At 44.9% G+C, this 27,920-nt stretch overlaps 1 protein-coding gene across 1 annotated transcript in view; it reads right to left on the minus strand.

Moving 5' to 3' along the window:
- Window positions 1–27,920, minus strand: part of LOC141101083 (sodium/hydrogen exchanger 2-like) — a 153,411-nt gene that overhangs the window by 125,108 nt on the left and 383 nt on the right. The window contains exon 2 of the mRNA XM_073589917.1: window positions 3,396–3,856. Within this exon, the coding sequence (XP_073446018.1) occupies window positions 3,396–3,856 (461 nt within the window). The remainder of the gene's footprint in view (window positions 1–3,395; window positions 3,857–27,920) is intronic.

The raw sequence follows: 27,920 nt of genomic DNA on the forward strand, positions 1-27,920 counted from the left end.
ACAGCTCACTACTCCACCGGTGTCTGCTGTAGGACCATTAGTGCCCATACAACCTCGGGGACCGGGCCCCGGCCTGCACTTAGAACTTCTAGTCAGGGTTCTCTCCTAACCCACATCCTCTGTTCCCTTTTACTCCTACGTTCCGTACTAGTCTCTCCTTCTTATGGAAGATCAGGTTTCTGTTCAATGTCTTTCTCCTTCTTTCCTTTCCCGTACCAGCAGACCCAGGTCACTGAGATCTGCTGCAGCACCTCCTTCCTCCATCCCTCTCCCAGGGATCTTCTCTCCTCCGACTCTGAACTGAACAGAACTCAACTCCTAAACCTTCCTGCTCTTTTACGTTTTTTACGTTTCGTGTTCCAAGCAGGGAGCCACCAAAGGTGCTCTGCTACACTCCAAGCAGGGAGCCACAATGTGGCTTTGCTGAACTACTGTGTTGTGTGGGATGCAAGTGTTGGAGCATGGTCAGGAGCCTCCAACTTACCTGGATGGTGGGGTACCACACCTCAGGAGGAGGTGCAGTACCTCTGTGGCAACTGAATCCTCAGGGGTGCCACAGATATACATACCAGGATGGGGGACAGATACACCAAGATATGGGACATGTCTACCAGGATGGGGGACATATATATCAGGATGGGGGAGATATATGCCAGGATGGGGGACATATATACCAGGATGGGGGACATATCTACCAGGATGGGGGACATCTATGCCAACATAGGGGACATCTATATGAAGATGAGGGACATATATACCAACATGGGGAACATATACACCAGTCAGGGTGACATGTATAACAGGATGGGGACATATATATGGATGGGCAGCACGGTGGCTCAGTGGTTAGCGCTGCAGCCTTGCAGCGCTGGGGTCCTGGGTTCGAATCCCACCAAGGACAACATCTGCAAGGAGTTTGTATGTTCTCCCCGTGTTTGCGTGGGTTTCCTCCCACACTCCAAAGACATACTGATAGGGAATTCAGATTGTGAGCCCCATCGGGGACAGTGATGAAATGTGTGCAAACTGTAAAGCGCTGCGGAATATGTTAGCGCTATATAAAAATAAAGATTATTATTATTATATATACCAGGATGAGGACATATATAGCAGGATGGGGCACATACACCAAGATGGGGGACATATACATCAAGATGGGGCACATATTTACCAGATTGTAGACATATATAGCAGGATGGAAGACATATACACCAAGATGGGGACATACAGTGGGGAAAAAAATATTTAATCAGCCACCAATTGAGCAAGTTCTCCCACTTCAAAAGATGAGAGAGGCCTGTAATTGACATCATAGGTAGACCACAACTATGAGAGTCAAAATGAGAAAACAAATCCAGAAAATCACCTTGTCTGATTTGGCAAGATTTATTTTGCAAATTATGGTGGAAAATAAGTATTTGGTCACCTAAAAACAGGCAAGATTTCTGGCTCTCATAGACCTGTAACTTCTTCTTTAAGAGGCTCCTCTGTCCTCCATTCATTACTTGTAGTAATAATGGCACCTGTTTGAACTTGTTATCAGTATAAAAGACACCTGTCCACAACCTCAGACAGTCACACTCCAAACTCCACTATGGTAAAGACCAAAGAGCTGTCAAAGGACACCAGAAACAAAATTGTAGCCCTGCACCAGGCTGGGAAGACTGAATCTGCAATAGGCAAGCAGCTTGGTGTGATGAAATCAACTGTGGGAACAATAATAAGAAAATGAAAGACATACAAGACCACTGATAATCTCCCTCGATCTGGAGCTCCACACAAGATCTCACCCCGTGGGGTCAAAATGATCACAAGAATGGTGAGCAAAAATCCCAGAACCACACGGGTGGACCTAGTGAATGACCTGCATAGAGCTGGCACCACCGTAACAAAGGCTACCATCAGTAACACACTACGCCGCCAGGGACTCAGATCCTGCAGGCCAGATGTGTCCCCCTGCTTAAGCCAGTACATGTCCAGGCCTGTCTGAAGTTTGCTAGCGAGCATTTGGATTATCCAGAAGAGTATTGGGAGAATGTCATAAGGTCTGATGAAACCAAAGTAGAACTGTTTGGTAGAAACAAAACTCATTGTGTTTGAAGGAGACAGAATGCTGAGTTACATCCAAAGAACATCATACCTACTGTGAAGCATGGGGGTGGCAACATCATACTTTGGAGCTGTTTCTCTGCAAAGGGACCAGGACGACTGATCCGTGTACATGAAAGAATGAATGGAGCCATGTATCATAAGATTTTGCGTGCAAACCTCCTTCCATCAGCAAGGGCATTGAAGATTAAACGTGGATGGGTCTTTTAGCATGATAATGATCCCAAGCACACCACCAGGGCAATGAAGGAGTGGCTTCCTAAGAAGCATATGAAGGTCCTGGAGTGACTTAGCCAGTCTCCAGATGTTAACCCCATAGAAAACCCCATAGAAAACCTTTGGAGGGATTTGAAAGTCCATGTTGCCCAGCGACAGGTCCAAAGCATCACTGCTGTAGAGGAGATCTGCATGTAGGAATGGGCCAACATACCACCAACAGTGTGTGCCAACCTTGTGAAGACTTACAGAAAACATTTGACCTCTGTCATTGCCAACAAAGGATATATAACAAAATATTGAGATGACCTTTTGTTAATGACCAAATACTTATTTTCCACCATAATTTGAAAAATAAGTGTTGCCAAATCAGACAAGGTGATTTCATGGATTTGTTTTCTCATTTTGACTCTCATAATTGTGGTCTACCTACGATGTCAATTACAGGCCTCTCTAATCTTTTTAAGTAGGAGAACTTGCACAATTGGTATTTGACTAAATACTTTTTTACCCACTGTATATATCAGCATGGAGGCCATACATACCAGGATGGGGACATATATAACAGGATAGGGGACATACAGTACATACAAGGATTGGCTCAGGATGGAAGACATACATACCAGGAAGGGTCCATGGATGGGGACATATATACCAGAAATGGGAACTTATATATCAGGATGGGAAACATATACACCAAGATAAGGGACATATCAACCAGGATGGTGGACATATATACCAGGATGAGGGACATTTATACCAGGATGCGGGGCATACCTAAGTGTTTCATTGTGTTCAGACAGCAAACAATCTGTGTAGTCTGAACTTGCACTTATACATTCTGGGGTATGTCTTTTGCGTCTTACCAACTTGAAAAATGTAGGTGAAGACATGCAGGATCAGAGTACATAGACTGCCTTAAAAATACATAGCTTTGTATAATAGCTGCAAACAAAATGTTCCTTTATTTTCTATTCTAAATGCACTGTAGCAATGAAAATCAGGGGTTGGAGCCCCCAATCCCAGAGCCCCTCATTATGGAGCCCTGATTTGCCTCGGTCTGAACTCACCACAGTCACTGCATCATTGAGCAGAGATTCTCCGAACACTAAGATATAAAGTTTCTCATTCACTTGAATCTCCTCAAACACCGAGAGAACGGCGACCGGATCCACGGCAGCGATCAGACTCCCGAACCACAGATTCTGCAGCAGAGAGACGTCCGTCAGCCCAAACGCCTTCACCTGGCAGATGCCATAAAGGGACAGTCCAATCCCCAAGACGTTCCAGAGAGTCCCCAGGACGGCGTACCACAGGATGGGGCCCAGGTTCTCAAAGAAAGGTCGAATGGGGAGAAAGTAACCGGCGTCCAGGATGATGGGGGGCAGGAGGTAGAGGAAGAAGACATCGCCGTCCATCACCGGAGCCTGTATACGCGCAACGTAAATGATCACCCCCATAATGAGGCCCAAAATGATGAGAACGCAGCTCTCCGGGACCACTGTGTGGACCCTGGGAGAGAAGTGGAAACCTGCAGAAATAGAAAGAACACTCAGTTACCATCAGGGCAGCTGAAAGTTTCATGTATCAGTGCTGTTAGCTGAGGGGTTGTTACAATGTATCAGTGCTGTTAGCTGAGGGGTTGTTACAATGTATCAGTGCTGTTAGATGAGGGGATGTTACAACGTATCAGTGCTGTTAGCTGAGGGGTTGTTACAATGTATCAGTGCTGATAGATGAGGGGATGTTACAATGTATCAGTGCTTCTGGCTGAGGGGTTGTTACAATGTATCAATGCTGTTAGATGAGGGGTTGTTACAATGTATCAGTGCTGTTAACTGAGGGGCTGTTACAATGTATCAATGCTGTTATATGATGGGTTGTTACAATGTATCAGTGCTGTTAGCTGAGGAGCTGTTACAATGTATCAGTGCTGTTAGCTGAGGATTTTATGTTTAAAATTATAATCTTTAACCCCTTTACACCCAAGGGTGGTTTGCATGTTAACCCCTTTCTGACATCAGACGTACTATCCCGTCCATGGGACCCGGGCCCCTATGCCCATGGACGGGATAGTACGTCTACCGCGATCAGCGGCGCCCATGTGGTGAGCGCCGCTGATCGCGGCCGGGTGTCAGCTGATTATCACAGCTGACACCCGGCACAATGTGTCAGGGGCGGTGACCGCCCCCGACACGTTAACCCCTTGCACACCACGATCAAACATGATCGCAGTTTACCGGGGGTTAAAGGGAAGCATCGGCAGGGAGGGGGCTCCCTCCGTGCTTCCCTGAGCCCCCCACAGCAGCGCAATGTGCAGCGCTGCTGCGGGGGTCTCCTTTCCTGCAGGCCCCCGAATCCAAGATGGCAACGGGGGCCTTCGGGGGCCTGCAGGAAGCTGGCTTCCTCAGTGCCTGCAAAACGCAGGTAAGAGGAAGTCTTCTTCAATGCCTGTGACAGATTGCTGATCTGTCACAGTGATCTGTGATGTGACAGATCAGCGATCTGTCACAGGACAGTGATGTCCCACCTGGGACTATTTAATAAAGTTAAAAAAAAATAAAAAAAAGTGTTAAAATAATTTAAAAAAAAATCGCCAAATAAATTAGAAAAAAAAAAAATATTCCCCCAAATAAATCCATTTTTTGGAAATAAAAAAAAAAAAAAAAAAACAATAAAAGTACAAATATAAGGTATCGCCGCGTCCGTAACGACCCGCCCTATAAAACTGTCCCATTAGTTAACCCCTTTAGCGAACCCCTTAAAAAATAAAAATAAAAAACGAAGCAAAAAATAATGATTTATTATCATACCGCCAAACAAAAAGTGTAATAACGCGCGATCAAAAAGACGCATATAAATATCCATGGTACCGCTGAAAATGTCATCTTGTCCCGCAAAAAACGAGCCACCACACAGCATCATCAGCGAAAAAATAAAAAAGTTATAGCTCGCAGAATAAAGCGATGCAAAAATAATTATTTTTTATGTAAAATAGTTTTCATTGCATAAAACCGACAAACATAAAAAAAGACCTAAATGAGGTATCGCTGTAACCGTACTGACCCGAAGAATAAAACCGCTTTATCAATTTTACCGCACGCAGAACGGTGTAAACGCACTCCCCCAAAAGAAATTCATGAAACGCTGGTTTTTGTTCATTCTGCGTCCCAAAAATCGGAATAAAAAGCGATCAAAAAATGTCACGTGCCCGAAAATGGTACCAATAAAAACGTCAACTCGTCCCACAAAAAATAAGACCTCACATGACTCGGTGGGTCAAAATACGGAAAAATTATAGCTCTCAATATGTGGTGATGCAAAAACTATTTTTACAATAAAAAGCGTCTTTTAGCGTGCGACAGCTGCCAAACATAAAAACCGCCATAAATAGTAAATCAAACCCCCCGTTATCACCCCCTTAGTTAGGGAAAAATAATAAAATAAAAAAAATTATTTATTTCCATTTTTCCATTAGGGTTAGGGTTAGGGCTAGGGTTAGGGTAGGGATAGGGTTAGGGCTAGGGTTAGGGTTAGGGCTAGGGTTAGGGCTGATATTAGGGTTAGGGGTGTGTTGGGGTTCGGGTTGGAGTTAGAATTGGGGGTTTCCACTGTTTGGGCACATCAGGGGCTCTCCAAATGCAACGTTGCGTCTGATCTCAATTCCAGCCAATTCTGAGTTGAAAAAGTCAAATGGTGCTCCTTCCCTTCCAAGCTCTGCCATGCGCCCAAACAGTGTTTTACCCCCCACATGTAGGGTATCAGCCTACTCAGGACAAATTGCAAAACAATTTATGGAGTCCAATTTCTCCTGTTACCCTTAGGAAAATAAAAAATTGGGGGCAAAAATATTTTTGTGGAAAAAAATGAATTTTTTATTTTCACGTCCGAGCTTTATAAACTTCTGTGAAGCACTTGGGGGTTCAAAGTGCTCACCACACATCTAGATAAGTTCCGTGGGGGGGTCTAGTTTCCAAAATGGGGTCACTTGTGGGGAGTTTCAATAGTTTAGGTACATCAGGGGCTCTCCAAACGCACATGACACCCGCAGACCATTCCATCAAAGTCTGCATTCCAAAATGTCACTGCTTCCCTTCCGAGCCCCGACGTGTGTCCATACAGTAGTTTTCTCCCACATATGGGGTGTCAGCGTACTCATGACAAATTGGACAACAACTTTTGGGGTTCAATTTCTCCTGTTACCCTTGGGAAAATAAAAAAATAGGGGACTAATTGATCATGTTTGTGGAAAAAATACGATTTTTTTATTTTCATGCCCGGGCATTATAAACTTCTGTGAAGCCCTTGGGGGTTCAAAGTGCTCACCACACATCTAGATAAGTTCCTTAGGGGTTCTCGTTTCCAAAATGGGGTCATTTGTGGGTGTTTCCACTGTTTAGGTACATTAGGGGCTCTCCAAAGGCAACATGACACCCGCAGACCATTCCATCAAAGTCTGCATTCCAAAACGTCACTACTTCCCTTCCGAGCCCTGACGTGTGTCTATACAGTAGTTTTCTCCCACATATGGGGTGTCAGCGTACTCAGGACAAATTGTACAACAACTTTTGGGGTTCAATTTCTCCTGTTACCCTTGGGAAAATAAAAAAATTGGGGACTAATTGATCATGTTTGTGGAAAAAATACGATTTTTTTATTTTCATGCCCTGGCATTATAAACTTCTGTGAAGCCCTTGGGGGTTCAAAGTGCTCACCTCACATCTAGATAAGTTCCTTAGGGGGTCTAGTTTTCAAAATGGGGTCATTTGTGGGGGGTTTCCACTGTTTAGGTACATTAGGGGCTCTCCAAAGGCAACATGACACCTGCAGACCATTCCATCAATGTCTGCATTCCAAAACGTCACTACTTCCCTTCCGAGCCCCGACGTGTGCCCATACAGTAGTTTTCTCCCACATATGGGGTATCAGCATACTCAGGACAAATTGGACAACAACTTTTGGGGTCCAATTTCTCCTGTTACCCTTGGGAAAATAAAAAAATGGTGACTAAAAGATCATGTTTGTGGAAAAAATACAAATTTTTTATTTTCACGCCCGGGCGTTATAAACTTCTGTGAAGCACTGGGGGGCTCAAAGTGCTCACCACACATATAGATAAGTTCCTTGGGGGGTCTAGTTTCCAAAATGGTGTCATTTGTGGGGGGTTTCCACTGTTTTGGTACATCAGGGGTTTTCCAATCACGACATGGTGTCTGATCTCAATTCCAGCCAAAAACGTCAAATGGCGCTGCTTCCCTTCCAAGCTCTGCCATGCGCCCAAATAGTGGTTTACCCCCACATGTGGGGTATCAGCGTACTCAGGACAAATTGCACAATAACTTTTAGGGTCCTGTTACCCTTGGGAAAATAAAAATTGGGGTGAAAAGATCATTTTTGTGGAAAAAATATGATTTTTTAATTGTACCACTGTACGTTATAAACTTCTGTAAAGCCCTTGTGGGTCAAAGTTCTCACCACATATCTAGATAAGTTCCTTGGGGGGTCTAGTTTCCAAAATGGGGTCACTTGTAGGGGGTTTCCACTGTTTAGGTACATCAGGGACTCTCCAAACGTGACATGGCGTCCGATCTGAATTCCAGCCAATTTTGCATTGAAAAAGTCAAACGGCGCTCCTTCCATTCTGAGCTCTGCCATGCGCCGAAACAGTTGTTCCCCCCACAAATCAGGTATCAGCGTACTCAGGACAAATTGCACAATAACTTTTGCAGTCCAATTTCTCCTGTTACCCTAGGTAAAATAAAAAAAATTGAACCTGAAGTATTTTTTTTGTGAAAAAAAGTTAGATGTTCATTTTTTTTTTTAAATATTCAAAAAAATTCCTGTGATGCACCTAAAGGGTTAATAAACTTCTTGAATGTGGTTTTGAGCACCTTACGGGGTGCAGTTTTTAGAATGGTGTCACTTTTGGGTATTTTCTATCATATAGACCCCTCAAAGTGGCTTCAAATGTGATGTGGTCCTAAAAATAAAATGGTGTTGTAAAAATGAGAAATCGCTGGTCAACTTTTAACCCTTATAACTTCCTAACAAAAAAAAATTTTGGTTCCAAAATTGTGCTGATGTAAAGTAAACATGTGGGAAATGTTAGTTATCAAGTTTTTTGTGTGCCGTATCTCTGTGATTTAAGGGCATAAAAATTCAAAGTTGGAAAATTGCGAAATTTTCAAAATTTTTGCCATATTTCCATTTTTTTCACAAATAAACGCAAGTTATTTGAATGAGGTAATAACTTTGGAACGCTTCCATGGATCCCAATGATTTTGACATTGTTTTCTCATGACATATTGTACTTCATGATAGTGTTAAAACTCTTTGATATGACTTGCGTTTATTTGTGAAGAATAGGAAATTTTGCAAAAATTTTTAAAATGTCGCAATTTTCCAACTTTGAATTTTCATGCCTTTAAGTCACAGAGATATGTCACATAAAATACTTAATAATTAACATTTTCCACATGTCTACTTTACATCAGCACAATTTTGGAACTACATTTTTTTTTCTTAGGAAGTTATAAGGGTTAAAAGTTAAACAGCAATTTCTCATTTTTGCAACACCAATTTTTAGGTACCACATCACATTTGAAGTCACTTTGAGGGGTCTATTTTCTATGATGGAAAATACCCAAAAGTGACACCATTCTAAAAACTGCACCCCTGAAGGTGCTTAAAACCACATTCAAAAAGTTTATTAACCCTTCAGGTGCTTCACAGGATTTTTTGGAATGCTTAAAAAAAATAAACGTTTAACTTTTTCACAAAAAATTTACTTTAGATCCAATTTTTTTTATTTTCCCAAGGGTAACAGGAGAAATTTGACCCGAAAGGTTGTTGTACAATTTGTCTTGAGTACCCTGATACCCCAAATGTGCAGGTAACCACTGTTTGGGTGCATGGCAGAGCTCAGAAGGGAAGGAGCACCGTTTGACTTTTCAAAGCAAAATTGGCTGAAATTCAGATTGGACGCCATGTTGCGTTTGGAGAGCCCCTGATGTGCCAAAGGGAAGGAGCACCAGATTTTACTGATATGGTTTTCAGGTGCATTGACCCACTGGGAGAGCTCATGAGGTGCCAAAACAGCAGAAGCCCCCATAAGTGACCCCATTTTATGAACTACACCTCTCATTGAATTTATCTAGTGGTGCAGTGATCATATTGACACCACAGGTGTGTCACAGAATTTTATACCATTGGGCAGTGAGGACAAAATAACTACATTCTTACCAACAAAATTTTGTTTTAGTCAAAGATTTTACATTTTTACACAAGAAGTGGATGTAAATGACAATAAAATTTGTCCCACAATTTCCACTGAACGTGGCAATACCCCATATGTGGCTGTACAGTGCTACTTAGCCATGCGGAGAGACTCGTTAGAAATGCAGCGCTATTTGCCTATTCAAGTGAATGGGTCTGTGTACTGTCAGTGTGTTTTTATGGGCTGTGTGTCCATGGGCAAAACACGCTGACATGTCAGCACGGGCCATAAAACGTCCCGCACACATGCATACACATAACACACATTGATGTCATTCATGTGACATGCATAGGCGCTGGGGAAGAAGCGTTACAATAAGCGCTGTTTCCCGGCGCCGGGTGCTGGACACGGCTATCATCATTCTCCCCTGCTCTGCCGGCGATCGGAGCAAGCAGGGGAGATTGATGAGAGTCACATTTAAGTAATAAAGGAAACAGCAGGCGGCTGATGATGGAACTATTACTCCCATCAGCCAACCCCTGTTGCTGCTAATAACAGTGACAGCAGGAGTGGCGGATGGGAGTATTCATCTGCCGCTCCTGCGCTGTAAATAAATATGGTAATTAAAAAGCAAAACAACGTGGGTTCCCCCCTATTTTTGATAGCGAGCCAGACAACTCACAGCTGGGGGCTGCAACCCTCAGGTTTCAGCTTCAGTAAGACTGGTTATCAAGAATAGAGGGGTCCCCACGCTGTTTTTTAATTATTTAAATAAAAGCAGCGTCAGTGACTGGGGGTGACGTCATAGCAGGGCCGGCGTTTGGACCAGGCAGACCAGGCAGATGCCTGGGGCCCCCATCTACAAAGGGGGCCCCAGGCATCTGCAGCCCATTTATGAAGTGCCCAGAGGGTGTACAGCAGTGAATAATGCTGTGCATTGCTCTGAAGTCTTGGAGTGTCTCTCGCAAAGCCCCTTGAGCCCCCCTGTCTCTTTCTCCCTGCAGTCAGGTTAAAAGTTGAGGGGGAGGGGTCGATTACAGCACAGTGACAGTGCAGGAAGATGCCTGCAGCTCTGTGTGTCTCCTCCTGAGTCCTGATCATGTCTGCTCCTAGCACTGTCCTGAGAATGCATATGCCTAAGTGAAGCCGCAGAACCCGGTAAGAGCAGCAATAACAGGTCAGAGTGCAGTGATTTCCTCTCTGTGGTCCGGAGCTCTGTGCTGATCGCTGCAGGATCAGGATTCACAGCCACACACAGCAGCGATCAGCATCAGCTCTGACCGCAGTCACTAATCACTGCTTGTAACGTGGCAGGGCGACCTCCTGTCACTGCTGTCTGGATGACACAAGACCCGGATATTGTCTGCTGAATCAGGTGATTTATGACATAGAAATAAATGAATTCCCATGTGAAATAATAAGGGTAAATCATACATATATATAGTACTAGTACAGGTGTGCATAGGAATCAGCATTTTTGGTGCATTTTTTTTGCAGCCAAAGCCGGCTCTCTTGGCAGTAAAACCCCTGCTTTCAAAACGCCCATTTTTTAGGGTATGTGCAGAATGTAGTGAAACCTCCACCAGGGGGAGCTGGTGAGGGAAGAGAGGTTACACCCTAAGAGCAGCAACCCTGAGCAACAGCACAGGTGCCACAGGTAACGAGAGAGAATAGTCAGACGAACCGAGTCAGAAACTAGCAGGAGCAGACGTACCAGAAGGAGCAGCAATACACGTAGTCAAAATACCAAAGCCGAGAGTCAGAAAACCAGAACATGAGCACGGGGTCCAAAACGTGAGACGAAATACGTGGTCGGGTTACAAGCCGGGGAGTCAGATGCCAGAGAGGGTACGTAACAGCAGAGACGAATACCAAGAGACGGGGTCAGAAATCAGTCCGGGTCATACACGTGAATATCAGTCAAAGGCAGGAGGATCACCAGGGTACAAGGGTCAGCGGCTCTAAACTGCAAGCTTGAGCTATCACTAACACTGGTCAGCAGGCTGTGAGGGATTGAAATAGCCCAGCTAGCTCCAGAATGAGGCTGAGGAGATTAACCCCCGCATGACCAGTCCGGAGTGAAGACAGCAAAAGATAAACTCCGGACTGGACCATGACACAGGCGATCCGGAAATGACAGCACTTTGGAAGCAGCGGACTTGTGCTCCGTCCAAAGTGCTGCCGTCTTACACAGGTGATTCCGCGTGTGGTCACTGAACCATGCGGAATCACCGCGTCCAATACATCGTAGGGGTGAGATATCTCTTGCGGAGACTCGCATCTATGTAAGATAAATTGACATGCTGCGGTCTGGAGAGTCGTGCTGCATGTTCGTCTCTGCGGGTGAGGTGCGGGCGTATGTGGATGCATAGTGGATATGGAATTTCTAGAAATCCCATCCACTATGCTGTAACATCTGGCCGCTGCGGGTTGGATGCTGTGGATGTATGCAGCATCCAGAGTTTACTGATTGCGGACACACATACCCTTAGAGCTTTTGCTGTTTTTTTTACAATTTGCATTTTGTCTACAGTACATGTTAAATAAAGTTTGTTTTATTCACCAAAAATACAGCAAAAAACAGCGTTGCGACATTTGCAGCTTTTCTAAAACTTTTTCATTGCTTTCTACGGGTGAAAAAAAATTGCTGAAAGAAGTGACACGCTGCGGATTTAAGGAACGTCACAGTTGTGAAATTCTGTCAGGAGAAAATAAAAGGGTGTGCGGAGATTCCTGAAAATCTCAGTCTTTGCTCGTGCTGTAAAATGCTGGAAACTTCTTATTTGCAGAAGAAAAAGCTGCAGAGATTCTGCCTATGAACGTGGCCAAGAGCGGCTTTATAAAGTGCCAGCAGAACATATGAGATTTCTGAAATCTCCTGCATGCGCTTGTTTTTTTCTGACTGAATTTCAGAACTGTAGCGCTTTTTACATCTGCAGCGTGTCACTTCTTTCAGTGCGTTTTCACCCGTAGAAAGCAATGAAAGAATAAAAAAAAGAAAGCTGCAGATATTGCAACGGCTTTTTTCGCTGCAATTTTTTAGGTGGTTTTGGTGAATTAAACTATTAAGTCTCGTTCACACGTTCAGTATTTGGTCAGGATTTCACATCAGTATTTGTAATGCAGAAACAGCAGTGGAAAAATCAGAGGAAAAGTATCATAGGAACACGTCACCCCTTCTGGATTTCTCTCCCTCCTGGTTTTGACTTGCACGTACTGATGTGAAATACTGACCGAACAATCAACGTGTGAACGTGGCCTTAAACATACAGTAGACAAAGCAAACATCCTCACTTTAAAAAAAGCTGAAAAAAGTGTAAAGAACACCAGCAACAAGCTGAAAAACAGGTGAACGCAACATTTTTACTGCCAATAGAACAGGTTTTGGCTACTGAAAAAAATGCATGTGAACATAGTCTTACTCTGAAACGCTATGGCTATCTGTGGTGTTACATAGGACTGCAGGTGACATCTACTATATTATCTGTTCTCCGAGAGTTATTACTGCTATCTCTGGTGTTACATAGGATGAGGTCACAGTCATGTGACTGGTCACGTGAGCCGGGAGGGCTTCTGTTCTGGAGTGTGCTGTGCATAGAGGGAATTGTATGGCGATCGGTACACATCCCCTTCTGAAATGACACGTGGGCGTGGTGGATAATTTGCAGTGCGGGAAAACTACAATCCCGGCCGTGATAGCGGGTGGGAGTGTCAAAATCGGGACTGTCCCGCTGGATCCAGGACAGTTGGGAGCCCTGCTGTGTTATCTGCAGTGTTAAAAAAATTAAGAGTGGGTTGGGGGACAACTCTGTCTTGGGGCTTGGGGCCCCCCAATCTTTTCTGACCCTAGCAACGCTCCTGTGTAATGCTAATGGTGGCAGACCCGTTGGCTGATATAAGGCCCCTGAATATGGGGGCCACAGTGCCAGCAAAGGCCCCTCTGCCACCTGTATCCACATCTCGCTTATGTAATGTTACCTAAACGTGTGATTTTACAATGTTAGCATTTGGGGCCCCACTTTGTCTAAAACCGGCCCTGCCTCATAGAGGTTACCTTCCGTCATTGAGCTCCTTTCCCAGCCAGGCTGAGCTGTGATCGGATCCCCGCTAGCACAGTGAGCGCTCATGGTACTAGCGGGGATCTCACCGAAGTCACCGCAGCTCAGTCCAGCTGAGATCGGAGCCCAGTGACCGAGGTTACCTCTATGACGTCACCCCCGGTCACTGACGCTTGCATTCCCAGCAGCTCATTCACCAATGGTTTTCAGCCAGGACGGTCGCATCTTGGTAACGTCCATATTGAAAACTGTATATTCCCCAGACATGGATTCCACTGTGGGACACAACAACGGACAGGTATAGTATATTGTTGCTTTTTTATTTTATTTTTATTACAGGAGATCGAGTGCTTCGCTGGGATTAGGCGATGCTGTATGGCTTAATTGAGATTAATAAAGGAGTCTTTACAATACAACTATAGGATTAGTAATGGATAGGTGTCTTAAAAACACTTCTCCATTACTGAGCCGTGGGCTTGATGTCACCTGATAATACAAAGGTGAAGTCAACCCCACAAATATTACCCCACTTGCCACCACTACAGGGCAAGTGGGAAGAGCCAGGCAAAGCGCCAGAATTGGCGCACCTAATAGATGTGCCTTTTCTGGGCAGCTGCAGGCTGCTATTTTTAGGCTGGGGGGGATCAAAATCCATGGGCTAGTAAGATTACAACAATACATCATTTATATTTTTTTATGTTTTGGCGCTTTTATATAATAAAAACTATTTTATAGAAAAAATTATTATTTTTGCATTGTTTTATTCTGAGAGCTATAACTTTTTTATTTTTGCACTGATGGAGCTGTATGGTGGCTTGTTTTTGTGGGACAAGATGATGTTTACAGCGGTACCATGTTAATTTATATCAATCTTTTTGATAGCGTGTTATTTCACTTTTTGTAATGGTGTTCACTAAAGAGGGTCGTTGTGGACGTGGCAATACCAAATATGTGTACTTTTATTGTTTAAAAATATTTTTCATTCAAATATTTACTCAGTGATAGAATATATATTGTTTTTTTATTATTATTTTTGATTTTAAAAAATATTTTTACAATTATTTTAATTTTTTTTCACTTTTTTCTAACTTTTTTTACTTAGTCCCACTTATGGGACAATCATTTTTGCAGGCTAATCGCTTCTATAACATGGAGATGAAGCACCATCACCATGCCATAGAAGCTGTCAGCGCTGCACTGACAGAGAGACTTCCTGACATGCACTGCACATGATAAACAAGTTTCCTAGCTCTGGTGACTGGATGTCATCAAGACTACATCCACTCACCATGGCACCAAAGACAATGGGGCTGTCAGCCCTGTGCCAGCTCTCGGAATGCTGCGATCTTGTTTGATCGCTGTGTTTCGGAGGTTAAAGTGCAGGGAGCGGTCACTGGCACCTAGTGCCGGGTGTCAGCTGCCACGCACTCTCTGTGAGCGCGGCCGATTGCGATGACGTAATATTCCGTCCATGGTCAAATTTGTCCAGGTCACATGTACGGACTATTACATCTGATGTCAGAAAGGGGTTAATTTCAATTATTTAAAAATTATATAAAATACACATAAAAAATGATTATCACCGGATGCCCATCAGGGGTGACCTTAAGCCAATCCTATTCAGGGATCTATAGAGTATTATTATTATTAGGTATAATAATAGTAACCAAAGAAATAGATACAGTGCCTTCCTAAAGTATTCGGCCTCCTGGAACTTTTCAACCTTTTCCCACATATCATGCTTCAAACATAAAGGTACCAAATGTAAATTTTTGGTGAAGAATCAATGACAAGTGGGACACAATTGTGAAGCTGAACGAAATTTATTAGTTATTTTATATTTTTGTGGAAATTCAAAAACTGAAAAGTGGGGCGTGCAATATTATTCGGCCCCTTTACTTTCAGTGCAGCAAGCTCACTCCAGAAGTTCATTGTGGATCTCTGAGTGATCCAAGGTTGTCCTTAATGACTAATGATGATAAATATAAGCCACCTGTGTGTAATCAAGTCTCCGTATAAATGCATCTACTCAGTGATAGTCTCAGGGTTCTGTTTGAAGCACTGAGAGCATCATGAAGACCAAGGAACACAACAGGCAGGTCCGTGATACTATTGTGGAGAAGGTTAAAGCTGGATTTGGATACAAAATGATTTCCAAAACTTTAAACATCCCAAGGAGCACTGTGCAAGCAATCATATTGAAATGGAAGGAGTATCATACCACTGCAAATCTACCAAGACCCGGCCGTCCCTCTAAACTTTCATCTCAAACAAGGAGAAGACTTATCAGAGATGCAGCCAAGAGGCCCATGATCACTCTGGATGAACTGCAGAGATCTACAGCTGAGGTGGGACAGTCTGTCCATATGACAACAATCAGTCATACACTGCAAATCTGGCCTTTATGGAAGAGTGGCAAGAAGAAAGACATTTCTCAAAGATATCCATAAAAATTTAAGTTTTGCAACAAGCCACCTGGGAGACACACCAAACAAGTGGAAGAAGGTGCTCTGGTCAGATGAAACCAAAATCGAACTTTTTAGCAACAATGCCAAACGATATGTTTGTCACGGAGTGACTTGTCCTCTGTGCCACAACCCGCAGGACGGCACTAACACCAGGACACACAAGGGGAACACCGGGGAAACAGTTACAATGGTGGGCCCTGCAATAGGGAACGGGGACGCGGAGACCTCCTGCACTCCCCTGAGGCAGTGTCCCTAACACTCCTAACGATCTCTATACAGGTTCCTCACCTGTCGCCGAGCTGGATACCTTAATCCCTAGCTCGCCCTGTACCTATCCCTTACTAGTGAACTGGACGGTGCAGATACTAATCCCACCACTGTACTAATACACACAAGGAAAATACAACAAAACAGGGAAAACACACAACTTAGCTTTGCTCTGCTGCTATCGCTCCAAGCAACAGAGTACGGCACCCGGATACAGCTTCCACCTTCCACCTGAATAGCTGCTACTCCAAAGCTCTGGCTGAGCTGCAAGGAACTCCTCTCAATAGCTCCTTTCACCACCAAGGTTGGTTGAGAATGACCAATATCACCAACAGTGATTGAGAACACCTGACACTCCTTTATAGGTAGGAGTCAGGGTAATCACACCTGCTTGGTAATTTACGTGTAATAACCCCAGCGGCTACCGGGGGCAAAAACAGAACTAAAACAACTACAGTGTAATAAGCTCAGCGACCACCGGGGGCAAAACTAACCTTAAGCCAAGGGCTTAGAAGAAAAAAAAGGTTACATGTGCTAACTCTGTCACAATCCAACCTGGATCATGACAGTACCCCCCCCTCAATGAGGGGCCTCTGGACCCTCAAGACCGCTCCTCACCAGAAAACCACCTACAGTAGGGACGCTGTTATGATTGAGTCACCGTAGGAGGCAAAAATAGAAATGCTAGCTAAGTCCAGAAAACCAGAGAAGTTGGCAGCTATTGGATTGCAGACCCCTGAACCTATCAACACAACTAGCAGTAGCCGTGGGGGGCTCCTACGATGCCCTAGGCCCCTCGATCACAGCCGGAGGACTACATAGCCTAAAGATAGAAAGGGAAATCTAAACTGCCCCAGAGCAGACCCCAAAGCAAAAGGCAGCCCCCCACATATAATGATGGTGAAGCAAGAAGAAAGAACAAAACACAGACAGAAAGATAGACTGAGCAAAGATGGGGCCCAAGCTAGCTTAGATAGGAAAGGACAGGAAGGCTGCTGTCTGCAATCCGTGAAAAACCCTATGAAAATAAGAGCCAACAAACTGACAGTAAAAAAGGCCCTGAAGACGCTAGGCTTCAAAAAAAGGCTATGTCAGTACTCAGGAATATTCTGAAGACAGAGCAACAGGCAAAAGGAGATTCAGCTCACCCCAGCAGGGAATGGCAGAATCCAGAAAAGCAAGGAAAACAAAACACAATGCAAAAAGGCAAAGCAGAAATCTTAGCTTTAGATGAGCAGGAATCAGACTGGTTTCCTAGAAGTCCACAGAGAAATCACCCGCAGGCCAGAAGGGCGTCGGGAGCCTTATATCCAGTCACTAACTCCACTCAGCCAGTCATCATCATCAGCCCCAGGTGTTTGACAATCAGGCTCACTACCTTTCTTCACCAGAAGAGGGAGTTCCTCGGGCCTCAGTAGTGAAGGGGAAAATGAACTCACAACAGTACCTCCCCCTTGAGGAGGGGTCACCGAACCCTCAACCACGCCACCAGGGCGATCAGGGTGAGCCCGATGAAAGGCACGCACCAATCTTTTGGCATGAATATCAGAGGCAGAGACCCAGGAATTATCCTCCTGACCATAACCCTTCCACTTAACCAAATACTGGAGTCTCCGTCTAGCCAGACGGGAATCCAGTACTTTCTCTACCTCATATTCCATGTTACCTTCAACCAATACAGGGTCTGGAGGTGCAACCCCCGGAACAACAGGTTCAACAAACCTCTTCAACAAAGATTTATGGAACACATTATGGATTTTAAATGTGACAGGAAGAGCCAAACGAAAAGGGACCGGATTAATAATCTCCAAAATCTTGTAAGGTCCAATAAATCTAGGCTTAAACTTAGGAGAAGCCACCTTCATAGCAATATTTTTTGATGATAACCACACCATATCACCAACCTTAAACTGGGGACCAATGGTCCTATGTCGGTTGGAAAACCGCTGGGCTTTTTCCTGGGAGAGGGATAACTTATCCACCACTTGGTCCCAGATCTGGTGCATTCTCTCCACCACAGTGTCAACACCTGGGCAGGCAGAGGGCTCCACCTGCCCTGAAGAAAATCAAGGATGAAACCCAAAGTTACAAAAAAAAAGGTGACATCAAAGTGGCAGAACTAGCTCTATTATTTAAAGCAAATTTGGCCAAGGGCAAAAATGAAACCCAATCATCCTGATCAGCAGAAATAAAACATCTCAAATATGACTCCAAGGTCTGGTTTGCTCTCTCTGTCTGCCCATTGGTCTGAGGGTGAAAAGCAGAGGAGAAGGACAACTGAATTCCCAGCTTGGAACAGAAAGTTCTCCAAAATCTAGACACAAACTGGACTCCTCTGTCAGATACATTGTTCTCAGGAATCCCGTGCAAGCGAACCACCTGTTGTAAAAACAGGGGCACCAATTCAGAGGAAGACGGCAACTTAGGGAGTGGTACAAGATGAACCATCTTAGAGAACCTATCACAAATCACCCAAATAACAGTCATCCTTTGAGAGACAGGCATATCAGAGATGAAATCCATTGAAATATGGGTCCATGGCCTCTTGGGGACAGGCAAAGGCATCAACAACCCACTAGAGCGAGAACACGATTTAGACCGGGAGCACGTCCCACAGGACTGCACAAAATTCCTGACATCACGAGACAAGGAGGGCCACCAAAAAGACCAACTCACCAGATCTCTAGTACCAAAAATACCTGGATGACCAGCCAAAGCAGAGCAATGAACTTCAGACATCACTCTCTTCTTCCACTGGTCAGGAACATACAACTTTCCACTGGGACAACGCTCAGGTTTGTCCTCCTGGAACTCTTCCAGAGCACGTCTCAAATCGGGCGAGATGGCAGAAAGAACTACCCCTTCGCCTAAGATGGTAGCAGGCTTGGTCACCACAGGAGAATCAGCAAAGAAGCTCCTAGAGAGGGCGTCAGCCTTGACATTCTTAGTTCCAGGAAGAAAAGAAACCACAAAATCAAAACGTGTAAAAAACAAGGCCCACCTAGCCTGTCTAGGGTTCAAGCGCTTAGCCGACTCTAGGTAAATCAAATTCTTGTGGTCAGTGAGGACCACGACTTGATGCTTAGCTCCGTCCAACCAATGTCTCCACTCCTCAAATGCCCATTTCATGGCTAACAGTTCCCGATTCCCCACATCATAGTTACGTTCAGATGGAGAGAACTTTCGGGAAAAGAAAGCACAGGGATTCATTTTAGATGTTACAGGATCCTTTTGGGACAAAACAGCTCCTGCACCAATCTCAGAAGCATCCACCTCTACCTGGAACGGAAGTGAGACAACAGGTTGCCGCAAAACCGGGGCGGAGGTGAATCTTCGCTTCAGCTCCTGAAAGGAAGAAACAGCCTCCGGAGACCAATTTAACACATCAGCACCCTTCTTAGTCAAATCAGTCAATGGTTTGGCAATACTAGAAAATTTTGCTATAAATTTCCGATAAAAATTAGCAAAACCCAAAAACTTCTGGAGGGCCTTCAAAGAAGTGGGCTGAACCCAATCGTAAATGGCCTGTACCTTGGCCGGGTCCATTTCAATAGTTGACGGGGACAAAATAAATCCCAAAAAAGAAATCCTCTGTACTCCAAAAAGGCATTTAGATCCTTTGACATACAGGGAATTCTCCCTCAAGATCCGGAACACAGTCCGAATATGTTCCACATGAGAATCCCAATCCTTGGAGAAGATCAAAATATCATCCAGATAGATAATCAAAAATTTATCGACAAAATCTCGGAAAATATCGTTCATGAAGCACTGGAAGACAGAAGGGGCATTAGTGAGCCCAAAAGGCATCACCAGGTACTCAAAATGTCCCTCCGGAGTATTAAACACCGTCTTCCATTCATCCCCATGCTTAATGCGAATAAGATTATACGCCCCCCTGAGGTCAAGCTTGGTAAACCAGCAAGCACCTTTAACTCTGGAAAATAGATCAGAAATCAGGGATAACGGATACTGATATTTAACAGTAATTTTGTTGAGAGCACGATAATCAATACAAGGTCTTAATGATCCATCCTTTTTGGCTACAAAAAAAAAAAAACGGCACCTAAGGGTGACAAGGATGGTCTAATATGACCCTTCTCCAATGCCTCCTTAATATAGGATCGCATAGCCTCGTGCTCGGGTACAGATAAATTGAAGAGCCGACCCTTGGGAAATTTACACCCCGGGCTCAGTTCAATCGCACAGTCATAACTCCTATGAGGAGGCAGAGACGCAGACTCATTCTCACTAAATACATCATAAAAGTCCGCCAAATAATCAGGAACATCATGCGACTGAGGAGAGGTGGAAAACACCGGAGCCTCACTAAAGGCACACCGACAACCCCAACTCACCACAGACACATATTTCCAATCCAAAACTGGATTATGAATTTGTAACCAGGGAAACCCCAGAACAATAGTATCATGCAGATTATGTAACACCAAAAACCTGCAATTTTCTTGATGGTCTGGGGCGACCCGCATTACCACCTGGGTCCAAAACTGAGGTTTATTTTTAGCCAAAGGAGTAGCATCAATCCCCCTCAAAGGGATAGGCGTCTGCAGAGGTGTCAATGGAAATCCACAACGTTTAGCAAAATCCAAGTCCATTAGGTTTAGAGCTGCTCCCGAATCCACAAAAGCCTTGGCAGAAAATGTGGACAGGGAGCAGATCAGAGTAATAGCCAGAAGAAACTTAGGTGGAACACCACCAACAGAAAACGTGTGTGCAAAGCGTTTCTCGCGTTTAGGACAGACAGAAATAATATGCGAGGCATCTCCACAGAAAAAACACAACTTATTACGCCTTCTGAACTCCTGACGCTGCTCTCTGGAAAAAACTCTATCACATTGCATAGGTTCAGACATCTGTTCAACAGGTGGCAACACCTCTCGTGCAGCTCTGCGTTCGCACAAACGCCGATCAACCTGAATGGCTAAAGACATAGAATCGTCAAGACCAGAGGGAACAGGAAATCCCACCATAGTATCTTTTACGGCTTCTGACAACCCCTTCCGAAAGAGAGCAGCCAAGGCATTATCATTCCAGGTAGTAAGTACTGCCCACTTTCAGAATTTTTGACAGTACAATTCTGCAGAATCACGACCCTGGTTCAATGCCAGCAGGGTCTTTTCAGCCTGATCAATGGCATTATGTTTGTCATACAACAACCCCAAGGCCTGAAAAAATGCGTTCACATTAGTCAGAATAGGATCATCTGGTTTCAAAGAAAACGCCCAATCCTGGGGATTGCCACGCAGCAAAGAGATGACAATTTTAACCTGCTGCGCGGAGCTCCCTGACGAGTTAGGCTTCAAGGCAAAAAATAATTTACAATTATTTTTGAAATTCAAAAATTTAGACCGATCCCCAAAAAATACATCAGGTGTAGGAATCGATCAGACTCGACTCGTGCTCCACACGATCAGACAATTGCTTTATCTTCATTGAGAGAAAAAAAAATTCCCCCTACGGCCTCAGAGATATAGAGGAAAAAATATACACACCTCTCTTTTTTTTTTTTTTTTATACAATTCTTTCCTGCTATTGAGTACCCTAGGATCTGCGGTATGGCGTGTGATTCTGCTATGATTGAGTCACAGTAGGAGGCAAAAATAGAAATGCTAGCTAAGTCCAGAAAACCAGAGAAGTTGGCAGCTATCAGATTGCAGACCCCTGAACCTGTCAACACAACTAGCAGTAGCCGTGGGGGGCTCCTACGATGCCCTAGGCCCCTCAATCACAGCCGGAGGACTACATAGCCTAAAGACAGAAAGGGAAATCTAAACTGCCCCAGAGCAGACCCCAAAGCAAAAGGCAGCCCCCCACATATAATGACGGTGAAGCAAGAAGAAAGAACAAAACACAGACAGAAAGATAGACTGAGCAAAGATGGGGCCCAAGCTAGCTTAGATAGGAAAGGACAGGAAGGCTGCTGTCTGCAATCCGTGAAAAACCCTATGAAAATAAGAGCCAACAAACTGACAGTAAAAAAGGCCCTGAAGACGCTAGGCTTCAAAAAAAGGCTATGTCAGTACTCAGGAATATTCTGAAGACAGAGCAACAGGCAAAAGGAGATTCAGCTCACCCCAGCAGGGAATGGCAGAATCCAGAAAAGCAAGGAAAACAAAACACAATGCAAAAAGGCAAAGCAGAAATCTTAGCTTTAGATGAGCAGGAATCAGACTGGTTTCCTAGAAGTCCACAGAGAAATCACCCGCATGCCAGAAGGGCGTCGGCAGCCTTATATCCAGTCACTAACTCCACTCAGCCAGTCATCATCATCAGCCCCAGGTGTTTGACAATCAGGCTCACTACCTTTCTTCACCAGAAGAGGGAGTTCCTCGGGCCTCAGTAGTGAAGGGGAAAATGAACTCACAACAGGATGCCCAGGTCCAGAGTTCACCCCAGCAACTACCTGATTCCCAGGTTTATGACAAACGTGCGCAGCTGTTAGTGGCAATGTTTGCTCCGGAGGCACCACAAATCTCCAAAACGCCGACCTGGGGAACGAGTTGTGTATGGGCATATTAGGGGGTAACTCCAGCTGGTAAGTCTCTGGGCCGAGGATGGCTGACACCCAATCACCTGAGAACTCCAGACCCCAGCAACACACTTCCACTGGATGTTTTTGGTGGCCACCCATACATACTCGTTCACACACAGGTCTGGACCTGTACGTTTATTGCCACATATTCGTTTGTCACAAGACGGTGAACTCTTTATGGAACTGACAGCAGAGGCGTCGCCCTGTGTCACCACACTCAAACCCCCGCAATTCACAGGGGGTACCACCACCCTCCGACCCCTCCTACTATGAGGCCTGTGCCTCTCAGGGTTCGCCACTGGCGAGGGTTGAGACTTGCCCCTACTCCCCGGCACCCTCTCTGCTGCCCCCACTGGAGAGGAAGGGGACGGTTGCAGAGAGATGGCAGAGACAGTAGCCCCCAGGCAGCAGCCCTCACACGACTGCCCCCAGCTGACTACTTCCCTACTCCACTAATATAAGACCGGGTTGTGTTTTTTCAACCAAGGGAGGCCTAAAACCATAGGTACTGTCATTCCCTCCAAGACGTAGCAAGATAGGGACTCTTCATGATGTCCTATACGCAGCTGAATGTCTTCTACGACTTGGGTCAACCTCCCCTGGCTCAGTGGGACAGAGTTAATGGCCTGGACGCTTAGGGGTTTGGCCAGCGTCTTACACCTCAGGCCATGAGTAGAACAAAATAGCCCAGTACCTTACAAAAAACAAATGGCAGAGACCTATGTATATGGTCTGCCATAATCAATGGTTCCATTCCATGAATATATGTGTACAAGAGAAGGAAGCGGAATGACTGAATCCAACAAGTTTTTTAAATATAAAAATATGAAAAATTTATTATGGTAAATAAATATAAAGAGACAAACAATAATCATGGTATAGTTACACATAGAATATGACACCAGAGAGCCAGGAGGGGAGATAAAAAGGAGTAATAAAGAACACCATCATCATGAGTTACCTCTAGTAGAACCGCCTTTATGTGGTGCAAGTTAAATGTTACTGCCTATATAGGATTCCATCATGGCCGTAGTCATAATAGGAATAGTGAAAAGCTCCCACGGCGGATATCATATGACAAAGAGGAACACAGTGGTGAGGATTCAGCGGTACAGAGTTATGTCACAGTGGCAAGAAAATCCCTGAGAAAGCTCACCTGATGGTGCCTGCTACCCCTGGTTGTGCAAAGAATCTCCAACGCTCGTTTCGCGCTCTACAACTAGCGCTTTCTCAAGGAGATGCTACTAATACTGGCACAGGACCTTTTATAACCATAACAACCGTCACATGTCTCTGGTGTCATATTCTATGTGTAACTATACCATGATTATTGTTTGTCTCTTTATATTTATTTACCATAATAAATTTTTCATATTTTTATATTTAAAAAACTTGTTGGATTCAGTCATTCCGCTTCCACCTCAGGCCATGAGTCTGGACAAACCGAGCATCCACCAGACTGACTTCTGCTCCACTGTCCACAAGCACCGGTATGCTCTCAGGTACCCCACCAGCCTCCACTTCTGCTGACATAGTACCTTGAGAGGGCAAAATGGAGGAAATATACACTCCCAGGTTGTCTTCCTCCACACGACCAGGAGGATGTGGCTTCTTAGCTGCAACAGATAAATTGGCGGGCGTTGGGCAAGCCTTTAGGACATGATCAGTCTGCCTACAGTGAAAACATGCCCCCACCACTCCACAAACCGTAGGCAACACTGTCTGAAAACTAGTTCCTCCTACTTGTATGGGTTCGTCTGGAGACTTGGCATGCTCTGGGCAGGCTCTTATGAAATGGCCTGGCTTCCCACAGGAAAAACCTACCCCCACACCACGGTGACCCGCAGGCAACCCCTTTTTAGCACCAACAACTTCGGGCTGCATGGTTTCCTCAGTCCGCACTGGTGTATCCTCCTCTCTAGCGAGGACTATAGGGGGCACATTAGGTGTATGTCTCTCCCTGAGGCGTCTATCAATCCGGATGGCAAGGGACATGGCGGCCTCCAGCGACCTGGGGGCGGCGTACTGCACCAGAGTATCCTGCAACTTTGGAGACAGGCCCTGCAAAAAATGACTCCTCAGTGCAGGGTCATTCCACTGCGTGTCAGTGGTCCACCTCCTGAAATCTGGGCAGTATTCCTCAGCAAGCCGGGCTCCCTGTTTAATCCTACGGAGTCGGGTTTCCACCAGGGAGACGGCATCGGGATCCCCATACACTAGCGCCAATGCCGCAAAGAACTCGTCCACAGATCGTAAGGATGGTGAATCGACCAACAGGGAGAAGGCCCAGGATTGGGGATCCCCCTTAAGAAGGGACATAATGATTCCCACCCGTTGTTCCTCACTCCCTGATGAACGAGGGCGAAGCCTGAAGTATAACTTGCAGGCTTGCTGAAAAACCAAGAATTTATCTCTCCCTCCAGCAAACCTGTCAGGGAGGGATATCTTGGGTTCTGGCTGAGCCTGCACCTGAACCAAGGCCCCAAACCCCACCCATTGCTGCAGCTGATGCACCACCTCACCACGCAGCACCCTCAGCTCATCAATGAGGGGCTGAAACAGTTGGGTAGAGACCTGTATATGCGTCATGGCTCACCAGAAAAAATTGGTAATGGTTGGTGATAATGTCACGGAGTGACTTGTCCTTTGTACCGCAACCAGCAGGATGGCACTAACACCAGGACACACAAGGGGAACACCGGGGAAACAGTTGCAATGGTAGGCCCTGCAATAGGGAATGGGGATGTGGAGACCTCCTGCACTCCCCTGAGGCAGTGTCCCTAAACACTCCTAATGATCCCTATACAGGCTCCTCACCTGTCGCCGAGCTGGATACCTTAATCCCTAGCTCACCCTGCACCTATCCCTTACTAGTGAACTGGACGGTGCAGATACTAATCCCACCACTGTACTAATACACACAAGGAAAATACAACAAAACAGGGAAAACACACAACTTAGCTTTTCTCTGCTGCTATCGCTCCAAGCAGCAGAGTACGGCACCCGGATACAGCTTCCACCTGAATAACTGCTACTCCAAAGCCCTGCTGAGCTGCAAGGAACGCCTCTCAATAGCTCCTTTCACCACCAAGGTTGGTTGGGAATGACCAATATCACCAACAGTGATTGAGAACACCTGACACTCCTTTATAGGTAGGTTATAGGAAGGAGTCAGGGTAATCACACCTGCTTGGTAATTTACGTGTAATAACCCCAGCGACCAACGGGGGCAAAACCAGAACTAAAGGAACTACAGTGTAATAACCCCAGCAACCACCGGGGGCAAAGCTAACCTTAAGCCAAAGGCTTAAAGGAAAAAAGGTTGCATGTGCTAACTCTGTCACAATCCAACCTTGATCATGACAATGTTTGGCATAAAGGCAACACAGCTCATCACCCTGAACACACCATCCTCACTGTCAAACATGGTGGTGGCAGCATCATGGTTTGGGCCTGCTTTTCTTCAGCAGGGACAGGGAAGATGGTTAAAATTGATGGGAAGATGGATGGAGCCAAATACAGGACCATTCTTGAAGAAAACCTGTTGGAGTCTGCAAAAGACCTGAGACTGGGACGGAGATTTGTCTTCCAACAAGACAGTGATCCCAAATATAAGCAAAATCTGCAATGGAATGGTTCACAAATAAACGTATCCAGGTGTTGGAATGGCCAAGTCAAAGTCCAGACCTGAATCCAATCGAGAATCTGTGGAAAGAACTGAAAACTGCTGTTCACAAACGATCTCCATCAAACATCACTGACCTCGAGCTGTTTGCCAAGGAAGAATGGACAAGAATTTCAGTCTCTCGATGTACAGAACTGATAGAGACATACCCCAAGCGACGTGCAATTGTAATCGCAGCAAAAGGTAGCGCAACAAAGTATTAAGTTAAAGGGAACGAATAATATTGCACACACCACTTTTCAGTTTTTGAATTTCCACAAAAATTTAAAATAACCAATAAATTTCGTTCAACTTCACAATTGTGTCCCACTTGTTGTTGATTCTTCACCAAAAATTTACATTTGGTATCTTTATGTTTGAAGCATGATATGTGGGAAAAGTTTCAAAAGTTCCAGGGGGCCGAATACTTTCACAACGCACTGTATAAGTGGGATTTAAGGAAATGGTTGAGGCCAAGTGACCATGCAAAAAGTGAAATATAATAGAAATAGAAAATCCCACCTGTAAGTATAAGAGCAACCTAGCCTCCTAGATGCATGCTGCAGGATTACAATTTCCACAATAGGTGCTGATACAGGTCTTGTGAAGTGAACATCTGCCAAATGTAAACTCCTACATGTTATATCCTATGAAGCAATTTATTCAGCCTGTGGAGTACAATAAGGATACAATGTACGCCACGCAAACTAAATATCATATGGAGGCAAAGAGTGCTAGCCAGAACAGAGTAGATGAGAAGTCTCCCCTCGCCCCGGCATACGTTTCGCATAGTTGTTACAATGTATCAGTATGTTTGGCTGTGGGCTTGTTGTCAATGTATCAGTATGTTTGATTGTGGGGTTGTTACAATGTATCAGTATGTTTGATTGTGGGCTTGTTACAATGTATCAGTATGTTTGGCTGTGGGGTTGTTACAATGTATCAGTATGTTTGACTGTGGGGTTGTTACAATGTATCAGTATGTTTGACTGTGGGGTTGTTACAATGTATGAGCCCAGGTAAATCCAGGACAGGACACATCCTGCTGGTTCCCTCACACAGGCAGGGTGGACAGACCACTGGGGCGATCTGCACAGCCGCATAGGAGTCAGTGGTGAGGGGCCACATCCAGCTCCAGAATAGCATTTGTCACAGACACATTACGATGAACTGTAGGATGGCAAAGGGCCCATACAGGTTTTTGAACAGATGCCTCTCCTGAATGTATCCGCCCCTGCACACAGAATTATTGTCTCTGACACATTATAACAAACCTTCAGCTGTGATAAACTTTAGATCTAAATAAATGAACAATCTCATTCATAGAAGCAAGCAGAGATCTTAAAAATGATGACGAATTATATGACTG

The sequence above is a fragment of the Dendrobates tinctorius genome, unplaced genomic scaffold (assembly GCF_039654945.1).
Source record: "Dendrobates tinctorius isolate UK_male_01 unplaced genomic scaffold, ASM3965494v1 ptg000114l, whole genome shotgun sequence".
In the NCBI taxonomy this organism is placed as follows: domain Eukaryota; kingdom Metazoa; phylum Chordata; class Amphibia; order Anura; family Dendrobatidae; genus Dendrobates; species Dendrobates tinctorius.